Source organism: Micromesistius poutassou, assembly GCF_964030765.1.
Source record: "Micromesistius poutassou genome assembly, contig: SCAFFOLD_374, whole genome shotgun sequence".
NCBI classification, from domain to species: Eukaryota; Metazoa; Chordata; class Actinopteri; order Gadiformes; family Gadidae; genus Micromesistius; species Micromesistius poutassou.
Window position 1 is genome coordinate 31,684 of NW_028177148.1, and position 20,597 is coordinate 52,280.

The following is a 20,597-nucleotide window of genomic DNA, read 5'->3' on the forward strand; positions in this document are numbered from 1 at the left end:
ATCATTTATCATTTATTGTTTATTGCCCAGCCTACCTCCTACGTTAGCCTGAGCCCTCCTACGTTAGACTGAGCCCTCCTACGTTAGCCTGAGCCCTCCTACGTTAGACTGAGCCCTCCTACGTTAGACTGAGCCCTCCTACGTTAGACTGAGCCCTCCTACGTTAGACTGGGCCCTCCTACGTTAGACTGAGCCCTCCTACGTTAGACTGAGCCCTCCTACGTTAGACTGAGCCCTCCTACGTTAGACTGAGCCTCCTACGTTAGTGACCCCTGTAGTGACTGTAGTGATTGTAGTGACCCCTGTAGTGACTGTAGTCTGTAGTGACCCCTGTAGTGACTGTAGTCTGTAGTGACCCCTGTAGTGACTGTAGTCTGTAGTGACCCCTGTAGTGACTGTAGTGATTGTAGTGACCCCTGTAGTGACTGTAGTCTGTAGTGACCCCTGTAGTGACTGTAGTCTGTAGTGACCCTGTAGTGACTGTAGTCTGTAGTGACCCCTGAGTGACTGTAGTCTGTAGTGACCCCTGTAGTGACCCCTGTAGTGACTGTATGATTGTAGTGACCCCTGTAGTGACTGTAGTCTGTAGTGACCCCTGTAGTGACTGTAGTCTGTAGTGACCCCTGTAGTGACTGTAGTCTGTAGTGACCCCTGTAGTGACCCCTGTAGTGACTGTAGTGATTGTAGTGACCCCTGTAGTGACTGTAGTGATTGTAGTGACCCCTGTAGTGACTGTAGTCTGTAGTGACCCCTGTAGTGACTGTAGTCTGTAGTGACCCCTGTAGTGACTGTAGTCTGTAGTGACCCCTGTAGTGACCCCTGTAGTGACTGTAGTCTGTAGTGACCCCTGTAGTGACTGTAGTCTGTAGTGACCCCTGTAGTGACCCCTGTAGTGACTGTAGTCTGTAGTGACCCCTGTAGTGACTGTAGTCTGTAGTGACCCCTGTAGTGACCCCTGTAGTGACTGTAGTGATTGTAGTGACCCCTGTAGTGACTGTAGTCTGTAGTGACCCCTGTAGTGACTGTAGTGACCCCTGTAGTGACTGTAGTCTGTAGTGACCCCTGTAGTGACTGTAGTCTGTAGTGACCCCTGTAGTGACTGTAGTCTGTAGTGACCCCTGTAGTGACTGTAGTCTGTAGTGACCCCTGTAGTGACTGTAGTCTGTAGTGACCCCTGTAGTGACTGTAGTCTGTAGTGACCCCTGTAGTGACTGTAGTCTGTAGTGACCCCTGTAGTGACTGTAGTCTGTAGTGACCCCTGTAGTGACTGTAGTCTGTAGTGACCCCTGTAGTGACTGTAGTCTGTAGTGACCCCTGTAGTGACTGTAGTCTGTAGTGACCCCTGTAGTGACTGTAGTCTGTAGTGACCCCTGTAGTGACTGTAGTCTGTAGTGACCCCTGTAGTGACTGTAGTCTGTAGTGACCCCTGTAGTGACTGTAGTCTGTAGTGACCCCTGTAGTGACTGTAGTCTGTAGTGACCCCTGTAGTGACTGTAGTCTGTAGTGACCCCTGTAGTGACTGTAGTCTGTAGTGACCCCTGTAGTGACTGTAGTGACCCCTGTAGTGACTGTAGTGACCCCTGTAGTCTGTAGTGACCCCTGTAGTGACTGTAGTGACTGTAGTGACCCCTGTAGTGACTGTAGTGACCCCTGTAGTGACTGTAGTGACCCCTGTAGTGACCCCAGTAGTCCGGGCCCCAGCAGTAACGGTCTTCTCTCCTTGCGTTCCCAGACGTCGGCGGGGACCCCATCCTGGTGCAGCCGTCCTCCGCCACAGAGACCACCCAGCTGACCTCCGACCCCAAATACAGCTACCGTACTGACGCATACTAACGCACACTTTTAACGCACACCTTCACCACACACCAGGGGGTGTGACGGTTCCCTCCCACAGACCGTACCGTTCAGAACACAGCCACTGCATCGTCATAAACACACACAGGTCCACAGGGGCCCTGAAGGGACACCATCATGAGTAGAGAGAGTCTGAGGACACTGGGATAACTGGTCCAACGCCGAGGCAATAACAGTTGAGCATTAAAAGTCAGTGCTGGTCCATCACCCATCACCCCCACTAGGGGGCGCCCTCCTGCCGAGCCCTTAACCCCACGTCCAAACACAACGCAGACCCCCCCCCCCCCCCCCCCAGGCGTGGGCGTGTTCACTGCCGTCTAAAGCCCTATTGGGTCATTTTGTTGTCATCTTTATTTTTCGAACGGTGAGATATACAAATTGTATTGTAAGTAAAGTAGCAGATCTACTCTCCCATCTCAGGGCGGGGACATAGAGGTCCACCAGTGAACCGTTACACCCCTGGTCCCACTAGAACAAACCACTACCAGTCACCACCACGCTCACCTCCAGGCCACCGGTCACATGACCGCAGGCCTCGTTTATACACACCTGACCCCGCCCCCCCCGGACACTCAAACCCCAGGCATTGGTGCAAGCCGACAGTAGACACACACACACGTCGAGCTGTAGAGAGAGAGGGAGAGGAGCGTTCTTGGGACAATCGCACAGGATCAAGCCTGGTGAAGCCTCCTCTCTCCCGATTGGCTGAGGCCAGCGCCCAGCTCATTGGTCCTTTTAGCACGGAGGGGGGGGCGTGTACATGCATACATTATTTGTTAGTTTGTGTGAGGCGGCGCAGTGCTGTTGTACATGTGCTGTAAACTTTTAGATTTTTAACCTGCTACCTGTGTGTTTTGTTTTTATTTATGTTGTCATTGAAGGATGTCCATATAAGGTTACGCCCTGTTGCCCAGGCGACAGAGCCGTTGACTCCGTAGCTAAACCGCGCTCCTGGACGTCGTCACGTCGTCCTGTTCTGAAACTTTGTAATTTCAGCGTGACGCCACGGACTGCTGCGCCAGCGGGAGGCCGTGCGACGTGATAAAGGAGCGACCGCGCGCTCTCTGTCGCCCCGCTCCCGTTTCATTGGTGGCTGCGTCATGTTCCATGAGCCCAGCGACCAATGAAAACACCTTTATTGGCCCCTCCTCCTCCTCCTCCTCTTCCTCGTTTCCCTGGCTTTTGACCAATCGTACAACATGTCTGAGTGAATGCAGCGTTAACTGGAATCAAGATGTTTTTAGCAACTTATGAATTAAACGTAGGGTAAATAGTGAGCCGATGATAATATTGAAGCATTATTTAATTTATTTTTGTTCTGTTTTTAAGAGAAGAAGCTGTAGCTGACGTGTCGTAGATGTGAATGAGTCGGTGTTCTGTGTTCCTAGCATGACCTAAGCGTGTGTGTGTGTGTGTGTGTGTCCTGGGCGCCGACCGGGTCGTGACCTGATGTTGTAAAATAAAGTTTTGATGCTTCAGCCCCGCGTTGCGTCACTGCTTCTTAACGCGACCGACCGACCGACAGACGAGACTTTGAACAAACACAGCCCGGCTCACTTCCACAGCATTTTAATCATCATCATTACATCAGAACAAATCCACTCTCCAGCCCGCCCGCCCCCCCCCTCACCCACCCCCATCACCCCCTCTGGTGCGGGTTCTGCTCCGTCAAAAGCAAAGCAACCTCCACCACACGAGGCAGCAGCGCACAACGCAACCTCCACCGCCGCCACGCGGGGGCAGCAGAGCACAACGCATCACTATAGAAAAAGAAAAACGGGTGGGGGGTGGGGGGGGGATTTGGAAAGGTAAGAAGTCCGTTCAGTAAGTCCAGGAGGCCGCTCCACGGGGGGGCGAGGGGGGGGGTCTCCGGTGGGTGGGGGCGGGCGAGGGGGGTCTCCGGGCGGTTGGGGGGGGCGGGGGTCTCCGGGGGGGGGGGGCTCACTGTAGCCGCTGGACGATGACGGCGTTGAGCAGGTTGGCGTCCTGCAGGGTGAGGCTCTCGTCGGCCAGCTCCTTGTTGGGGAACGTGGTCATCAGGACGAACTCGCGGGCCGCCATGGCCGGACGCGCCGCCACCAGGAACTGGCGCACGTCGGACACCCTGCGGAGGAGAGAGACTGTTAGTGTTAGTGTGTCCCCTTCACAGTGAGAGTGGGGGGGGCGGTGAAGTTAGCGGTAGCTTCAGTTAGCGGTAGCTCCAGCCAGCACGGCGGTGGAGTTAGCGGTAGTAGCTTCAGTTAGCGGTAGCTCCAGCCAGCACGGCGGTGGAGTTAGCGGTAGTAGCTTCAGTTAGCGGTAGCTCCAGTTAGCGGTAGCAGCTCCAGTTAGTGGTAGCTCCAGTTAGCGGTAGCTCCAGTTAGCGGTAGCTCCAGTTAGCGGTAGCTTCAGTTAGCGGTAGCTCCTTCAGTTAGCGGTAGCTCCTCCAGTTAGCGGTGGTAGCTGACCTGTGGCTGTGGTTGAACTTGTGCACCAGCCGCCCGCCGTCCGCCAGCCGGATCTGGATGCTGGTGAGGGGCTGGGCGGGGTCCAGGCTGACGGAGGCGCTGGCCTGGGCCTCGCTGGCCGCCTGGTCCGTCTGGGAGGCCGGGGGCGCCACCAGGTCAGGGGTGGCGCTGCGGGGGGGTCAGAGAGGTCATAGAGGTCACGGGGGGGCGGGGGGGGGCTCAGATACAGACGAGGGGTCGGGGGGGGTCGTAGCGGTCCAATGGGCGCGCGGCTCACCTGCCCAGCTTGTAGCCCTCCCCTCCGAAGGCTCTGAAGGCGATCTTGGGTCTGACGAAGTCCTCGTCGCGGTGGTCCTCCATGTCCAGGTTCACCTGGCCCCCCCGCGCCCTCTGACGCAGCTCCAGAGGGATCTCCCTGTGGGGGGCACCGCACGTCACCTACAGCCTACACCTTACTCTAACGTGACCTACACATTATATACACTATGCTCCACCATGACCTGTAGACCTATGGACTATATACACTATACTCCACCATGACCTGTAGACCATATACACTATACACTACTGACACATGACCTATGGATTATATACACTATACACTACTGACACATGACCTATGGATTATATACACTATACACTACTGACACATGACCTATACATTATATACACTATACTCCACCATGACCTGTACACTACTGACACATGACCTATACATTATATACACTATGCTCCACCATGACCTGTAGACTACTGACACATGACCTATGGATTATATACACTATACTGTGACCGATACATTACTCTAACATGACATATACATGAATATATGTAATGTATGTATATGTAATGCTTCATACTGTAACATGATGATGACCATATCAAATGTGACCTTTATTATTATTGTCTTTATAGAAGCTAAAGTGTAAAGGTTTTGGTTGGTGCGCTGAGCCACAGGAAGTGACCCGCGGGGGGCGACCTACCCCCTGCGGATGGACTCCAGGAAGAGGGCGTTCCCCGGGTCGCTGTAGTTCCTCAGCTCGCCCTCGTCCAGACTGAAGCCCGACTTCCACAGCTTCAGCACCACGTGCACCTGACACACACACACACACAGTTGCTTAGCAACCACTTCAGGGCGCACACACACACACCAGAGACCTACAGAGGAGACTCGTTAGACCCGTTCACTCACATCCTGCTGGCTGTTGGCTGCTCTCCTCTCCCCGGCCACGTAGGCCGACGCCTCCTCTGGCCCCGCCCCCAACCTGTAGCCGCCGCCCACAAACGCCTGGAGAGACACGGAGACACGGAACACACACGTCGTCCATGTTGTTCACAACACACCGACATGAGACAGCAGCTGGATGATTCATACCAGAGCCGTGTAAAGACAGAGTTGCGACAATGGGGGTTCAAAATTCCATTGGTTCCACGTGGTTTAGTGTAAGCCTCGTTAGCTCTTTAACCTTCTAGTAGCCTTCAAGTTATAAGAGAATATACAGGATTGTGAGTTCAGGTAATTAGTAGTACAACACAATTGTTCACATACATATCTCACCAACATGTGCAGTCTATTAAGTCAAGTTAATATGTCATTTGTTTAGGGTGTCTTAAGTCAGAGCCGTATAGAGTTCTGGTCCGTGGTCTGTCCCCCCCCCCCGCTATAGAGAGCCTCTGGTCCGTGGTCTGTCCCCCCCCGTAGCCCCGAGCGGCGTGCTGACCTTGGGTCTGCTGGTCTCCCCGGGGCCGCCCCGGTCCAGGGGCACCGCCCCGTGCTCCTTGGCCCCCTTGAACAGGTCCTCCACCACCTCGTTGGAGCTCTTCTTCTTGGGCGGCCCCACGATCTGCTGCCCACTGCGCTCAGAGCCCCCCGCGAAGAACCTGGGGCCAGAGGTCAGAGGTCAGACCCCAGGCCAGTACCACCGGAGAGGTGAGGGGTCAGACCCAGAACCGCACCACCGGAGAGGTCAGAGGTCAGACCCAGCACCGCAACGGAGGAGCGTATGCATACCACACAAACACTGATCACTGTTAAAGTTAGTTTTTTAAGTGATTTCTTGCCGATGATCCATGGCTGCCTTTGTGAATGTCGGCACACATCGAATAATCGATTATTCGTTCATAACCACCCACTGATTATTCAACCATGAAAAATTGGAGTTATTCACACACCTAGTATATAGACCACCCGGCTGAACAGGAACATATACACCAATCTGCTCACACATGGATTCTTTAATGAGTCGTCAACACCAACAGGTTGTTAACAACCGGGAGGCTGACATGACAGTGACAGGTTAACATGGGCAGGAAGGACATCATTACATCACGACAGACAACACTGATGAAAGGGGGGCCGGGTGAGGTGACCGGGGACGGGACCAAAGCCAGGTCGCTCCACAGAGAGTTGCTGCAGAATGTCCTGACGCTGCAGAAAGCTCTGCTCTCAGTGAACGACAAACAGTGACCATACCTAGCTACTACACTGAGCCAACACACAATGACTCCTATACCTAGCTACTACACTGAGCCAACACACAATGACTCCTATACCTAGCTACTACACTGAGCCAACACACACTGACTCCTATACCTAGCTACTACACTGAGCCAACACACAATGACTCCTATACCTAGCTACTACACTGAGCCAACACACAATGACTCCTATACCTAGCTACACTGAGCCACCAGAATGAACTGACTCACCTCTCTCCCTCCTCTTCGTCGCTGTCGTCTTCGGCCTCGTTCATCAGGTCCCTGAGGGAGGTCACTCTGGGCTGGACACTGGAGACAACACACAGGTTGGGTCAAGACTAGAGCAACACCGGTCAGAGCACAGCAACGCCTGCCGCTGCAGCTGTCAGTAGTATTCACTTCAATGCACTCACTACACGCAGCGTGTACAGACGTAAACACAACACGCCCCTCTGGACTTAGAGGAAGGGAGGTACGTGGTGGTGGTGTTTAGTGATGATGGAGGAGGGGTTGTGGTGTTGGAGGACATGGTGGTGATGGGGGAGGAGGAGGTGGTGTTTAGTGATGGGCGTGGTGATGGAGCAGGTGGTGTTTAATGATGGAGTAGGAAGGGTGTTTGAGGTGGAGGAGATGGAGGCGTTTAGTGATGGAGGAGGAGGTGGTGTTTGGTGATGGAGGAGGAGGTGGTGGAGATGGAGGAGAAAGTGTTTTTTAGTAATGGAGGAGGGGTGGTGGAGGAGGAGGTGGTGGTAGAGGAGGAGGTGGTGGTGGAGGAGGAGGAGGTGGAGATGGAGGAGGAGGAGGTGGTGGTGGAGGAGAAGGTTGTGGTGGAGGAGGTGGTGGTGGTGGAGATGGAGGTGGAGGTGGTTGTGGTGGAGGAGGAGGTGGTGGTGGAGGAGGTTGTGGTGGTGGAGGAGGAGGTGGTGGTGGTGGAGGAGGTGGTGGTGGTGGTGGAGATGGAGGTGGAGGTGGTTGTGGTGGAGGAGGTGGTGCACTAGCTACCTGGGGCCTGCTGAGCGAGACACGGAGGAGGCGCTCTCGGGCTGAGGAAGAGTAACGATGTCATCCTCCGCTCCGTCCTCGAAGAAACTCGCCAGGGCCAGCTGAGGAGAGAGAGAGGGTGGTTAGGGCTCTGACCCCAGAGGAGAGAGAGGGTGGTTAGGGCTCTGATCCCAGCTGAGAGAGAGAGAGGGTGGTTAGGGCTCTGACCCCAGAGGAGAGAGAGGGTGGGTGGTTAGGGCTCTGATCCCAGAGGAGAGAGAGAGAGAGGGTGGTTAGGGCTCTGACCCCAGAGGAGAGAGAGAGAGGGTGGTTAGGGCTCTGATCCCAGAGGAGAGAGAGAGAGAGGGTGGTTAGGGCTCTGACCCCAGAGGAGAGAGAGAGGGTGGTTAGGGCTCTGATCCCAGAGGAGAGAGAGAGAGAGCGGGTGGTTAGGGCTCTGACCCCAGAGGAGAGAGAGGGTGGTTAGGGCTCTGACCCCAGAGGAGAAAGAGAGGGTGGTTAGGGCTCTGACCCCAGAGGAGAGAGAGAGGGTGGTTAGGGCTCTGACCCCAGAGGAGAGAGAGAGGGTGGTTAGGGCTCTGATCCCAGCTGAGGAGAGAGAGGGTGGTTAGGGCTCTGACCCCAGAGGAGAGAGAGAGAGGGTGGTTAGGGCTCTGATCCCAGCTGAGGAGAGAGAGGGTGGTTAGGGCTCTGACCCCAGAGGAGAGAGAGAGAGGGTGGTTAGGGCTCTGACCCCAGAGGAGAGAGAGAGTGGTTAGGGCTCTGATCCCAGAGGAGAGAGAGAGAGGGTGGTTAGGGCTCTGACCCCAGAGGAGAGAGAGAGTGGTTAGGGCTCTGATCCCAGAGGAGAGAGAGAGAGAGAGCGGGTGGTTAGGGCTCTGATCCCAGAGGAGAGAGAGAGAGAGCGGGTGGTTAGGGCTCTGATCCCAGAGGAGAGAGAGAGAGAGCGGGTGGTTAGGGCTCTGATCCCAGAGGAGAGAGAGGGTGGTTAGGGCTCTGATCCCGGCCGAGAGGTCCCGGGTTTGACAGTACGTCACACACGCATCATACAACATGAATGTACACGTTAGGTGGAGACCGGAGCAGGACTAGGGAGCAGGACTGGTGATGGATGGTGGACCAGGATGAAGACAGAGCCCTGCTGTCAACAACGAGTCCTCCTCACGACATCCGGACAGGCAGGCAGACCGACCGACAGACAGACAGGCGCACTGCCGCCACTACGCACTTCAGAGCAGCACTGCGGTGGAGGGGGATGGTTTAGTGAACTGACCCCCCTGGTCCCGGGGTTGGGTTAATCCCGGTCCTCGGTGTGCACAGCGGGCTGTCGGCGGCCCGTCAGCCCGCCTCCAGACGCCCATTGTCTGGACGGTGACTTGCACAAATCACCGGCGGACCCGGCTAGCGTTAGCCACATGCTACGGGGCTTCCACCGCTCCGTCCGCCCCGGGGTTTAAAACCCTCTGATTTAACGGGAGCCCTCCACACGGGACAGGGTGGGGGGCAGAGGGGGGAGTCCACACGCACCTGTAGGTCCCACCCGGCGGACTCCAGGAAGAAGCGGGCTCTCTCCCCGTCCACGTCTGTGATGGCGATGAACTCCCTCACCGAGTCCTCCTGGCTCGACATCTTGGATCTGTGCTCTAGGGTAACCGGTCCGGCTGCTCCTGGGGAACATGAACCACCACGGGGTTCCTAGCACCGCCTTCATTTTCCGATACATTTTTTAAATCAGTTGTGTTTTTTATCGTGCCTAAATGTTTTTGCATGAATACAAACGACGATTTATTTTATTTTATTAATGACGGTAGAATTATATTAATGTTTAATATCACTTCACATTTATTCAATCTACTTAACAAAAAAACTCCAACGGACAAACTAAATCAATATAATTGAGTTATTTCGTTTCAGCAGTTCTGATGACATTTTCGTCCTAATCAATTTAAGTTTCGAGTGTTTTACATTTATTGTCCACTTTGATTGATCGCGATGAATCTCTTCACCGGCAGATGGCGTAGCAGTCAAAGCGTTACGGTAGTTGAAAACCGAAAGTAGTAACAAATCAACAAAAAATATTAAAAAACACGTTATGAATTCACAGAACAGATCCAAGCCGTTCAGATTGTGTGATCAGATCACGGATGTCTGACTGATGTTGCTCTAATTTGTATTTCACCAGAGTAGACTCAGATCATATGTAGCTTTCACTAATGCATCATTCCCACCATCTGCTGCACTTTATACACTAAACTCAAAACACTTTGACTTTAAAGACTGTTGTAGTAAAGTAAGCCTTAAAAGCATGATAAGGGTCACTCAAAACAAGAGATTTACCAGTAGGAAAGCTGCTACATTTAAACTGTATATGTTTGTGTGTGTGTGTGTGTGCGTGCGTGTGTGTGTGTGTGTGTGTGTGTGTGTGTGTGTGTGTGTGTGTGTGTGTGGTATGTCTTTATATAGGACATACCATGAAACTAGTCTAGACTAGTCTATGTCATGCAAATAATGCCATCTGACAACATCTTGGTTTCTCATTGAATAACAATGGATTTTAATCTGATTGGCTGCACACACACACACACACACACACACACACACACACACACACACACACACACACACACACACACACACACACACACACACACACACACACACACACACACACAGGTATTTAACCCTAAACCATACCTTACCATACCCTCACCCCTAACTCATCCACCCTAACCCTTCAAGTCTAACCCATTCAAACCTAACCCACATCAATCCTAACCGCTCAACTGGTTACCCATCTTCCCTACCAGTTAACTGGTAGTTAACAGAGTTAACTGGTAGGCGTATAGCTCGGAGGAATGCTGGAGGTCTGGTCCTGGCTTTGGCTCGTGTCCAGGGATTAGCCGTGATGGAGAACAACGCATCTCCTCCCACCACACAGCAGCACTGAGCCTCCATGAGCAGAACAGAAAGTAAACTGAGACGGCCATACTCTGCCAAACGCCTGAGGTCTGGAGACATGATGACCTCCTGACCTGAGGAGGACAGGAGCAGGAGTTCAACCGCACGTTCCTACTGTTATATTATTTATATACTGTTATATTATGTTATATTCTGTTATATTCTGTTATATTCTGTTATATAATGTGAGAAGGTGAACCTCCCTTCTCCCTGTCTCTCCCCTCACATCGTGTGTTAATGTGGTCTTTGGACTTCCGGAGCACTAGGGGCGCCACATGCAGCCTTGGCCAGGGAACGTCCCCCTTTGGTAAATGGTATGGCCTAACTGGCCTTGATTGGTCCACCTGCAACCAATTAGTGGGCTTATTTAAGTCGCAGTTTGTGCTTGGGGGGGGAGGTACGAGAGCACACGGTAGTTTTGCTACGCTATTGCGAGGCTGATTGAATGCAACAGTTGTTTCTTGTTTTGGAACATTTCATTATTTTTGTAATTATAATGGACTTACTTTTGTTTAGCTTAAAACTTCACCTTTTTGTCCACAATCCCAAACCTGGCTGTCGTCGTCAAATCTCGACCATCATCCAGCCACTCACAGGCCGCCTTTCACAATACTGTTATAGACTGTTATATACTGTTGCTGTTATGATATCATGAAGGCCTCATGTCATGTCTCATATCATGATGGCCTCACATACAGGTTAACTCTACAGCAGCAGCCCAACACACACACACACACACACACACACACACACACACACACACACACACACACACACACACACACACACACACACACACACACAGAAGCACACTCCTACTGTGTGTGTGGCTGTGAGGTTTAAACCCAGTTCAACAACTTTCTTCCTCTCTTCCATGGTTCTCTCTTTACCATCAACCACATCCCGCGCCGCTGCGTTCTCTTCCAGTAAGTGAAATGGAATGCAGGCCTTCCTGCTGGGCGCCCTCCCCTGTCCTGAGGACCCGTGGGGGCGGTGCTCACGTCTCCAGCCGTCTGTATATACCAGCACCGCTCCCACGGAGCTCCAGTACAACCCCCACCTCTCCTCACCTGCCTGCTGCACAACAAACACACGCAAGGAGGCACTGGACCCTGACGATAACGCTGCTGGGTACCTCGGAGGGACCTGGTGGGTAACAGACATCTGACCTCGGACCCCCCCCCCCCCCCCCCACAGTCCCGTCATGGCCCTGTCCAGACCCGACCAGCTGCTGACCCACGAGCTGAGCTGCCCCATCTGCCTGCAGATCTTCTCCGACCCGGTGCTGCTGCCCTGCGGACACAGCTACTGCCTGGCCTGCATCGGAAAGACCCTGGTCAAGGGGGCCCAGGGAGGGGCCCCCCCCCCCGGTGCCGCCGCCGCCGACAGGGAGACGGCCCCCGTGGCCCTGCTGCGTTGCCCCGAGTGTCGCAAGGAGTTCGAGGGCCTGGAGACGCTGAGGAGGAACTTCAAGCTGTGCGGCATCGTGGAGGGATACCACGCCACGGTTAAGGAGGAGCAGGGGCCCGGCGGGGCCAAGGAGGAGCAGGGGCCCGGCGGGGCCAAGGAGGAGCAGGGGCCCGGCGGGGCCAAGGAGGAGCAGGGGCCCGGCGGGGCCAAGGAGGAGCAGGGGCCCGGCGGGGCCAAGGAGGAGCAGGGGCCCGGGGACAAGGAGGAGCAGGGGCCCGGAGACAAGGAGGAGCAGTGGCACGGGTACGAGGAGGAGCAGGGGCCCGGCGGGGCCAAGGAGGAGCAGGGGCCCGGCGGGGCCAAGGAGGAGCAGGGGCCCGGCGGGGCCAAGGAGGAGCAGGGGCCCGGCGGGGCCAAGGAGGAGCAGGGGCCCGGGGACAAGGAGGAGCAGGGGCCCGGAGACAAGGAGGAGCAGTGGCACGGGTACGAGGAGGAGCAGGGCCCCGTGGTGGAGGCTGCGGCGGGGGCCGGCCCCGCCCCGGACGTGTTCTGCGACCACTGCATCGAGGGCTCGGTGCGGGCGGTGAGGACCTGCCTGAGGTGCGAGGTGGCCCTGTGCGAGCGCCACCTGCAGAGGCACCAGGAGAAGAGCTCGTTCAGGGGCCACGTGCTGGTGGCCCCCCGGGGGGAGGCGGCGGCGGCGGTGCCGCGGGGCTGCCCGCTGCACGGCAGCGCGCTGGAGTACTTCTGCTCCAGCGACAGCCTGCTGCTGTGCGCCAGCTGCCTGCTGGAGGGCTCCCACCTCAACCACGACGTGCTGAGCTTCGACGTGGCCGAGGAGGAGATGAGGCGCGCGCTGGAGTCACGCAGCAAGGTGGGTCGGGACAACGCCGCCGCCGCCGCCGCCGCCGCCGCCGCCGCGCTCCGGGCGAGCAGAGCGGACCGGAGTCAGGGCGGGAGCGGTTACGGACGAGTAGGGAAGAGGATAGAGACTCACAGAGTCTTGGTGGAGGAACGGCAGAATCCAGGGAATGATAAAGAAATAGAATGATCTCTTATCTTAGACTGAATTAGGACAATGTACAGCAGGACTCACATAGACAAGGTCTGTCTGGCAAAGCACAAACAAATAGAAAAGAAATATTCCTTGTATAAAAATATTGTATTTTCATAATAGAAGTTTAGATCAGTAGAAAAACAACTTTGGTCGGTGAAATGGCTGCCAAAATAGATTTCAATATCACACATTGTCTATTATCATAAAACATTATGGCTAATTTAAATGAGGTATTACATATTTAGAAGACATGATGGCATCTATTCATCTTGTAAATGGCAAAAAGATTGTAGTTTTGTTTGTATCGTCGGTTTTATGGGCATTTTACTGCTGTTTGTATAGTTGGTGTCATGGTAATTGTAGTTGTGTGTGTGTGGAGGGTTGTGGTAATTGTAGTTGTGTGTGTGCATGGTGTTGTGGTAGTTGTAGTTCTCTCTGTGTGCGGGGGGTTGTGGTAGTTGTAGTTCTCTGTGTGTTGTGGTAGTTGTAGTTGTGTGTGTGCGTGGTGTTGTGGTAGTTGTAGTTGTGTGTGTGCGGGGGGTTGTGGTAGTTGTAGTTCTCTGTGTGTGCGGGGGGTTGTGGTAGTTGTAGTTCTGTGTGTGCGTGGTGTTGTGGTAGTTGTAGTTCTCTGTGTGTTGTGGTAGTTGTAGTTCTCTGTGTGTGCGGGGGGTTGTGGTAGTTGTAGTTCTCTGTGTGTGCGGGGGGTTGTGGTAGTTGTAGTTCTCTGTGTGTTGTGGTAGTTGTAGTTCTCTGTGTGTTGTGGTAGTTGTAGTTCTCTGTGTGTTGTGGTAGTTGTAGTTCTCTGTGTGTTGTGGTAGTTGTAGTTCTCTGTGTGTTGTGGTAGTTGTAGTTCTCTGTGTGTTGTGGTAGTTGTAGTTCTCTGTGTGCTAACTGTAGCTGTGTGGGTGCAGGCGATGTCGTGCCGGCTGCAGATCACGGGGGGCCTCCTGCAGAGAGCGGAGGAGGAGCAGGGAGCGTCGGAGGCGGTGGGGGAGAAGCTGGTGTCCCGGGCCGCCGCCCTCATGGACAGCATGGCCGTCCTGGTCCAGAGGTACCGCAGAGACCAGGATGTAGACCATCTGGTTCAGACCACCAGACCCACCGTACCGCCCCTGTGACGGTCCGGCTACGCTAACGCCCCGTCCCCCCCGTCCTCCCCCTGCAGGTACCGGGAGCGTCTGAGCTCCCTGCTGGAGGAGGAGAGGAGTCTGAGGAGGAGCAGCTGGCAGCAGGGCCTGGCCTCGCTGGGCCAGCAGCAGCGCGCCCTGCAGCTGGCCCACACCGAGGCCGGCCAGGCCCTGAGCGAGACCGACAAGTGCCTCTTCGTGCACAGGTGACCCCCGGGAGCCAGTGGTTCAGTCCTCAGGTTGTAGAGTGTGATGTGAGCTTAATGCAGCTTTGAGAACAGGAGGCTGAACACGACGATACACAAGAGCCTTATGTATGTAGTGATGTCTTCATGTTGATATTAATAGTGAAAGTGGGTTGAAGAGGAGAAGGAAGGACGTGAGGTTAGGCACAGTGATAAAGGCAGGGCTTTAAAACCCTGACCGTCTCATCCCGGTGTGATCGGGAGGTGAACGTTGAAGTGGGAGTAAAGTTATCTTCAGTCCTGCAGTTGTTGTTGTGCCCTAGGAATGAGAGGATTCCTCAGAACCCAAAGAGCAGACAGGCGAGCAGAGCGGGCTGAACCTGTCCTATCTGTCCTGTCCCCTGAGCAGGTTCCTGGGTCTGGAGCCCCAGATCCGCACGGCCCTGGGCCCCGCCCTGGACGGCAGCGCCCAGCTCCCCTCCAAGGCCCCGCTCAACTTCCGCAGGCTGCAGGCGGGGCTGCGCACCCAGGGGGACATCCACGGGGAGATGACCCTCCTGCTGGACTCCCTCCACCTGGCGCTCAACCCCCTGGAGCTGACCTTCGACCCCCACACCGCCCACCCGGGGCTGCTGGTGTCCGCCGACCTGCGCTCGGTGCGGGCCGGCGGCCCGGCGCGGCAGCAGCAGCAGCAGCACGGCGAGCAGCCGCAGCGCTTCTCCAGCGCCCCCCAGGTGCTGTGCAGCCAGGGCTTCTCCGGGGAGGAGCACCTGTGGGTGGTGGAGGTGGGCGAGGGCAGCATGTGGTCGGTGGGGCTGTGCTACAAGAGCCTGCCGCGCCGCGGCGACCACAGCCGGCTGGGCCACAACAACGTGTCTTGGCGGCTGCAGTGGAAGAACCGCAAGCTGACGGCGTGCCACGCCTCGGCCAACGTGGCGCTGGGCGGCGAGCGCGCCGGCCCCCCCCGCCGCGTGGAGGTGGCGCTGGACTACGCCGCCGGCTCGCTGGCGTTCCACAGCGTCAAGGGCCCCCGCGAGCACCTGCACACCTTCAGGGCCACCTTCAGGGAGCCCGTGTACCCGGCCTTCAGCCTCCACTCCAGCACCCCCGAGTCCTACATCACGCTGCAGAGCGGGATGTAGGCTGTACCCCCGCCGGGACCCAGCGCGCACCCTGGGGCTCACGGCGACGGAGCCACGGGGCCGAGCGCCGGGCGCTCTGTCTCTGTGCGTGGCGACACGTTGATGTCAGATACAGGGGCTAGGGACCCCTAGAGGGATATGATGGTACTTCACTAACGCCAGGGAAGCTAAGCATCCTGAGCAAGAAGCCTAACCCCACACCACCACCTGTCTCTGTACTGTCTAACCCCTACCTGCTCCTTAATGACCTGTCTCTGTACTGTCTAACCCCTACCTGCTCCTTAATGACCTGTCTCTGTACTGTCTGACCCCTACCTGCTCCTTAATGACCTGTCTCTGTACCGTCTAACCCCTACCTGCTCCTTAATGACCTGTCTCTGTACTGTCTAACCCCTACCTGCTCCTTAATGACCTGTCTCTGTACTGTCTAACCCCTACCTGCTCCTTAATGACCTGTCTCTGTACTGTCTAACCCCTACCTGCTCCTTAATGACCTGTCTCTGTACTGTCTAACCCCTACCTGCTCCTTAATGACCTGTCTCTGTACTGTCTAACCCCTACCTGCTCCTTAATGACCTGTCTCTGTACTGTTAGAGCAGGGGGGCATACTAAAATTACAAGCACAATTATATATATATACATATATACAGGTACTTTATTTATCCAGAGGGGAATTTAAGAGGAATTGAAGTGAACCAAGGCAATAAAGATGCATGGAATGCATGCGTACACATTTGTTTTAATGGATTGTAAGCTATTGTAACTTGTTACAATAGATGTTGCTTGTGTTGAACATTAAAAGTAAGTTGGACCCAGGGTGTGGTGCTTCATGGACACACAAGTTCACCTTCACACTCCTGAGAACACAGGTCTGTGTTTAGTCTCGACACACTAGAGGGATATATTTAGTCTACACTATTTGTTGCCAAAATTCCATTTTGTGTGTGTGTGTGTTTGTGATAGAAATAGAGTGAGAAAGAATTGTGTGTGTGTGTGTGTGCGCGTGCGTGTGCGTGTGTGCGTGTGTGCGTGTGTGTGCGTGTGTGTGTGTGTGTGTGTGTGTATGTTCAGTTCAATCACTGACTTTCCAAAGTTAAATACCACAAACACTGAATAAAATCACAGTCGACAGTTCCCTGTAATCCCTGCAATATTCCCTTTTCAAAAGGACGTCCCAATAAACTAAATTTCTTCCATAATCCCCGCGAAAAAAAAAAAAAGAAGATATTTAGATATTCTTTAGGTATTTGTTCTCACATAAACGATCTCATAGCGTCTTCTTCAGATTCAGAATGACTTTCATTCTCTTTAGAGCGCTGCTGTGTGTGCGTTTCATCCCTGATCTCGGGGGATAGCCTCGTACCAATCTGGCAACACGACGACTCCCTCGTACCAATCTGGCAACACGACGACTCCCTCGTACCAATCTGGCAACACGACGACTCCCTCGTACCAATCTGGCAACACGACGACTCCCATGATCCGTCTGTCAGACTCAAATCCTCCTGGAAGCTTCGCTCCACCCCGCCGGTCTGCTCCAACCAACAACAACCTCCTCCCGACTGTACCCCCCCCCCGGCTACACACCGACCTCCACCACCCGGACATGGGGTCCGCAGAGAGCAGCACCAGGCGGGTGTCCTTCGGGGTGGACGAGGAGGACCGGGTCCGCATCCTCAGGGGAGTCAAGGTGAGCTGGGGCTAGCCTAGCATCTGGGCTAGCCCCGGGGCTAGCATGGAGGATGCTAGGATGGACACACACACACACACGCACGCACGCACACGCACACACACGCACACACACACACACACACACACACACACACACACACACACACACACACACACACACACACACACACACACACGAGTTATTGATGCTATTTAGAGTCGACAAGGTTGATACAACTATGTTATGGTATGACATGAAGGTATGACTGTTCTATTAATGTCAGCTGGCTGTATTATATTGTGATATGCGCGTAACTCTCATGTTTAACTCCATTAAAACACCACGTACCAAACATCATTAAATAACATAACTAAAATAAATGACCCGTTGAGTCGAGTGAGTGACAGAGAGAGAGAGAGGAGGCAGCGTCACAGGTGAGATCCCACTCAGGTCCGCTACTACCTGGGGTCCTACCAGTACAGGTTCATGGTTCATGGACCTGTACTGGGGTCCTACCAGTACAGGTTCATGGTTCATGGACCTGTACTGGGGTCCTACCAGTACAGGTTCATGGTTCATGGACCTGTACTGGGGTCCTACCTGTGGTCCTACACACAACACAGCTGTGTTGGAAATCGTTCCCTATTCCCTCACTCACTATTCCCTATGTAGTGTTTATGACATAGTGAACTATATAGTGTTTATGACATAGTGAACTATATAGTGTTTATGACATAGTGAACTATATAGTGTCTATGATATAGTGAACTATATAGTGTTTATGATACAGTGAACTATATAGTGTTTATGATATAGTGAACTATATAGTGTTTATGATACAATGAACTATATAGTGTTTATGATATAGTGAACTATATAGTGTTTATGACATAGTGAACTATATAGTGTTTATGATACAGTGAACTATATAGTGTTTATGATACAGTGAACTATATAGTGTTTATGACATAGTGAACTATACAGTGTTTATGACATAGTGAACTATATAGTGTTTATGACATAGTGAACTATATAGTGTTTATGACATAGTGAACTATATAGTGTTTATGACATAGTGAACTATATAGTGTTTATGACATAGTGAACTATATAGTGTCTATGACATAGTGAACTATATAGTGTTTATGACATAGTGAACTATATAGGGAACGAACAAACGAGAATTCGGACACTACGCTGAACATTTCTGAACGTCATTTGCGTCAGTAAATGCGCCCGCATTGCATTGTGGTACACGGGAGTCACATGTAGGGAACGTCGTATGTTCACTCACATTCTGGGTATTTTATAGTGCACTATATAGTGAATGAAGTTAACCACTGAGAATTCAAATTCAAAAGCCCTATTTAGTGCACTGTATCCGTGATAGGGAACGGTTTTGAACACAGCTACAGACCTGGGCTCACTCCTCCTTCCTCCCCCCATGTCTCGATGGTCTCTAGCTGACGGAGGACGTTCTCCAGAGGATGAGAGGAGTGGCCAACATGGCACCCAGCCCCCCTTCACCACCCCCCACCACGGCGAGCAGCCAGCCAGAGCCAGCCAGCAAGCCCAAGGAACCAGGTGAGACACAGCAGTAGGGGAACAGCCAGCCACGAGCACCAAGAGACGGAGGGGAACTACTGTACAGTAGTGACACACCTGCTCAGGTGTTATAATTAAGCATAGATCACGACAGGCTGTGGTATGTTCTCATTATACCACAGTTAAGGGGCGTTGTCCGTCCCGACGCACAGCAGAGGTTATGTAAGTATGGCGAAATGAAAGTCATAATAATAATAATAATAACTCTTTATTTCAGACCCAGGGGGATCCATATCACAACAAACAGAAAGAACACAGAGTAAAATAATACACAGCTCTCCACAATATTCAATGTCTAACATACAGACAAGTTCGACCAATGGTTCCAAAGTCTGGAGGAGAATCCGACAGAACTGCGTACAGCGTTCACCAAGACAGCAATTAAGTCATTTTCTGACTCCGAAGCGCTACACATAAATCCATACATCAGGTTAACACAGCAGAGCAGGTAGGTACCCGACACTGACTAACATATGACTAAGCACTGGCGCTTCTTGGAGCTCTCAGCAGGAGCCTCATGCTGTCACTATAAGCCACTGTAAGCTTTCTGATGCTGCCTTGCTTATAGCAACACCACAGGTGGGCAGGATACAAAGGTGTACAATACTCTCTAAAGAGTCATGGACACCCTCAATTTTGAAAAAGCGAGAAACTTGGAAAAGCTTTTTTATTTAACAAATACAAAAAAGTAGTCCCTCCTGGCTGCCTGCAAAGTGTACGGCGGTTGCTATGCAACACACTGTAGCGTCCTTCAGAGAGAAGGCTAGAGACGGTGGCTCGGTTTAGCCTACTATGGAGTTCACTCACCGTGTGCCTATTGCTGTACAACATTTCCACCCTCTCCATCAATCAACATGTTTTTAGGCTTCAGTGAACTATGCTATCGCTTTTATATATACATAAACAACAGTTAGAGTTAGGCGCGGAGTGATACTGGACTCTGTAAACTGAACGGGCGTCATAGCTGTGTGTATACGCTCAATATACAACAGTTGGGAACCAATCAGATCGCTTGATTTAAGCCACCCGTTTTATAAAAAGGGATATAACCCTATCCTTAAAATTCATATTAATCTTTAATTCTGTGGCTCGCAGTTTGGCACGCAGAGTTAAAAAGTTCAACGAGGACTCCGTCAGGAACAGCTGCTGTGAGCGGATCTCACCGTTTCAACTTTGAAAGTCTGCGGTCTAAACTAGAAGCTAAAGCAGTCGTTCCTGTGACCTGAATCCTCTCCGTCCTCCATGCTGTGCAGTGGCCCAGCCAGGCCCAACCAGCCGGCCCAGCCCAAAGCCCGCTCCCAGAGCGCAGCCCGCCGCCCCCGCCCCACAGCAGTCTGCACCCCGCCCCACCAGCCCCAAGACCTCCAGGACCACCAGCCCCAAGACCGCCACTAAAGCCAACGCTAACGCTGGTGCTAGCGCAGCGGACGAGCAGAAGAGGTGGGTGACGCGTAGGGAGGTCGCTCACTGCAGTGCTGCTTTATTTCTGTCAATCTGTACCGCTTAACGTTAATAATAACAGAGACTGAGTTTGGGTCACTGTGATAGGTGACAGCTCTGGTGGCAAGGTGGAACGCTGCCCTCTTGTGGACAGTTTGTGGAACACACACTTTGTGTGTTTTGAAGTGCAGCCTGTCTTTCACTGAGGTAGCCTCACTCT

The 20,597-nt window shown here is 53.3% G+C and overlaps 3 protein-coding genes across 3 annotated transcripts; 2 read left to right on the forward strand and 1 right to left on the reverse strand.

The window, feature by feature from the left end:
- Positions 1 to 3,407: 3,407 nt before the first annotated feature.
- Positions 3,408 to 9,430, reverse strand: nsfl1c (NSFL1 (p97) cofactor (p47)). The gene is made up of 9 exons (XM_084491210.1): positions 9,309 to 9,430; positions 7,782 to 7,882; positions 7,011 to 7,088; positions 6,023 to 6,182; positions 5,494 to 5,589; positions 5,285 to 5,394; positions 4,579 to 4,716; positions 4,302 to 4,469; positions 3,408 to 3,958 (listed from the first exon to the last, which is right to left on the reverse strand). The coding sequence occupies exons 1-9, from the start codon at positions 9,408 to 9,410 to the stop codon at positions 3,796 to 3,798; spliced, it is 1,116 nt and encodes a 371-aa protein (XP_084347336.1). The 5' UTR covers positions 9,411 to 9,430; the 3' UTR covers positions 3,408 to 3,795.
- A 2,513-nt stretch (positions 9,431 to 11,943) lies between these two features.
- On the forward strand, positions 11,944 to 15,660 carry LOC311376726 (tripartite motif-containing protein 16-like; the record flags this gene model as incomplete). The annotated part of the gene is made up of 5 exons (XM_084491213.1): positions 11,944 to 12,420; positions 12,649 to 13,023; positions 14,118 to 14,257; positions 14,372 to 14,539; positions 14,928 to 15,660. 5 exons carry the CDS (start codon positions 11,944 to 11,946, stop codon positions 15,658 to 15,660), a joined length of 1,893 nt encoding a protein of 630 aa, XP_084347339.1.
- Positions 15,661 to 17,186: 1,526 nt separating this feature from the next.
- On the forward strand, positions 17,187 to 20,377 carry LOC311376725 (uncharacterized protein; the record flags this gene model as incomplete). The annotated part of the gene is made up of 3 exons (XM_084491212.1): positions 17,187 to 17,350; positions 18,796 to 18,916; positions 20,191 to 20,377. Coding segments are annotated over exons 1-3 (392 nt in total), but the record flags the coding sequence as incomplete, so codon positions are not given.
- Between the last annotated feature and the right edge of the window lie 220 nt (positions 20,378 to 20,597).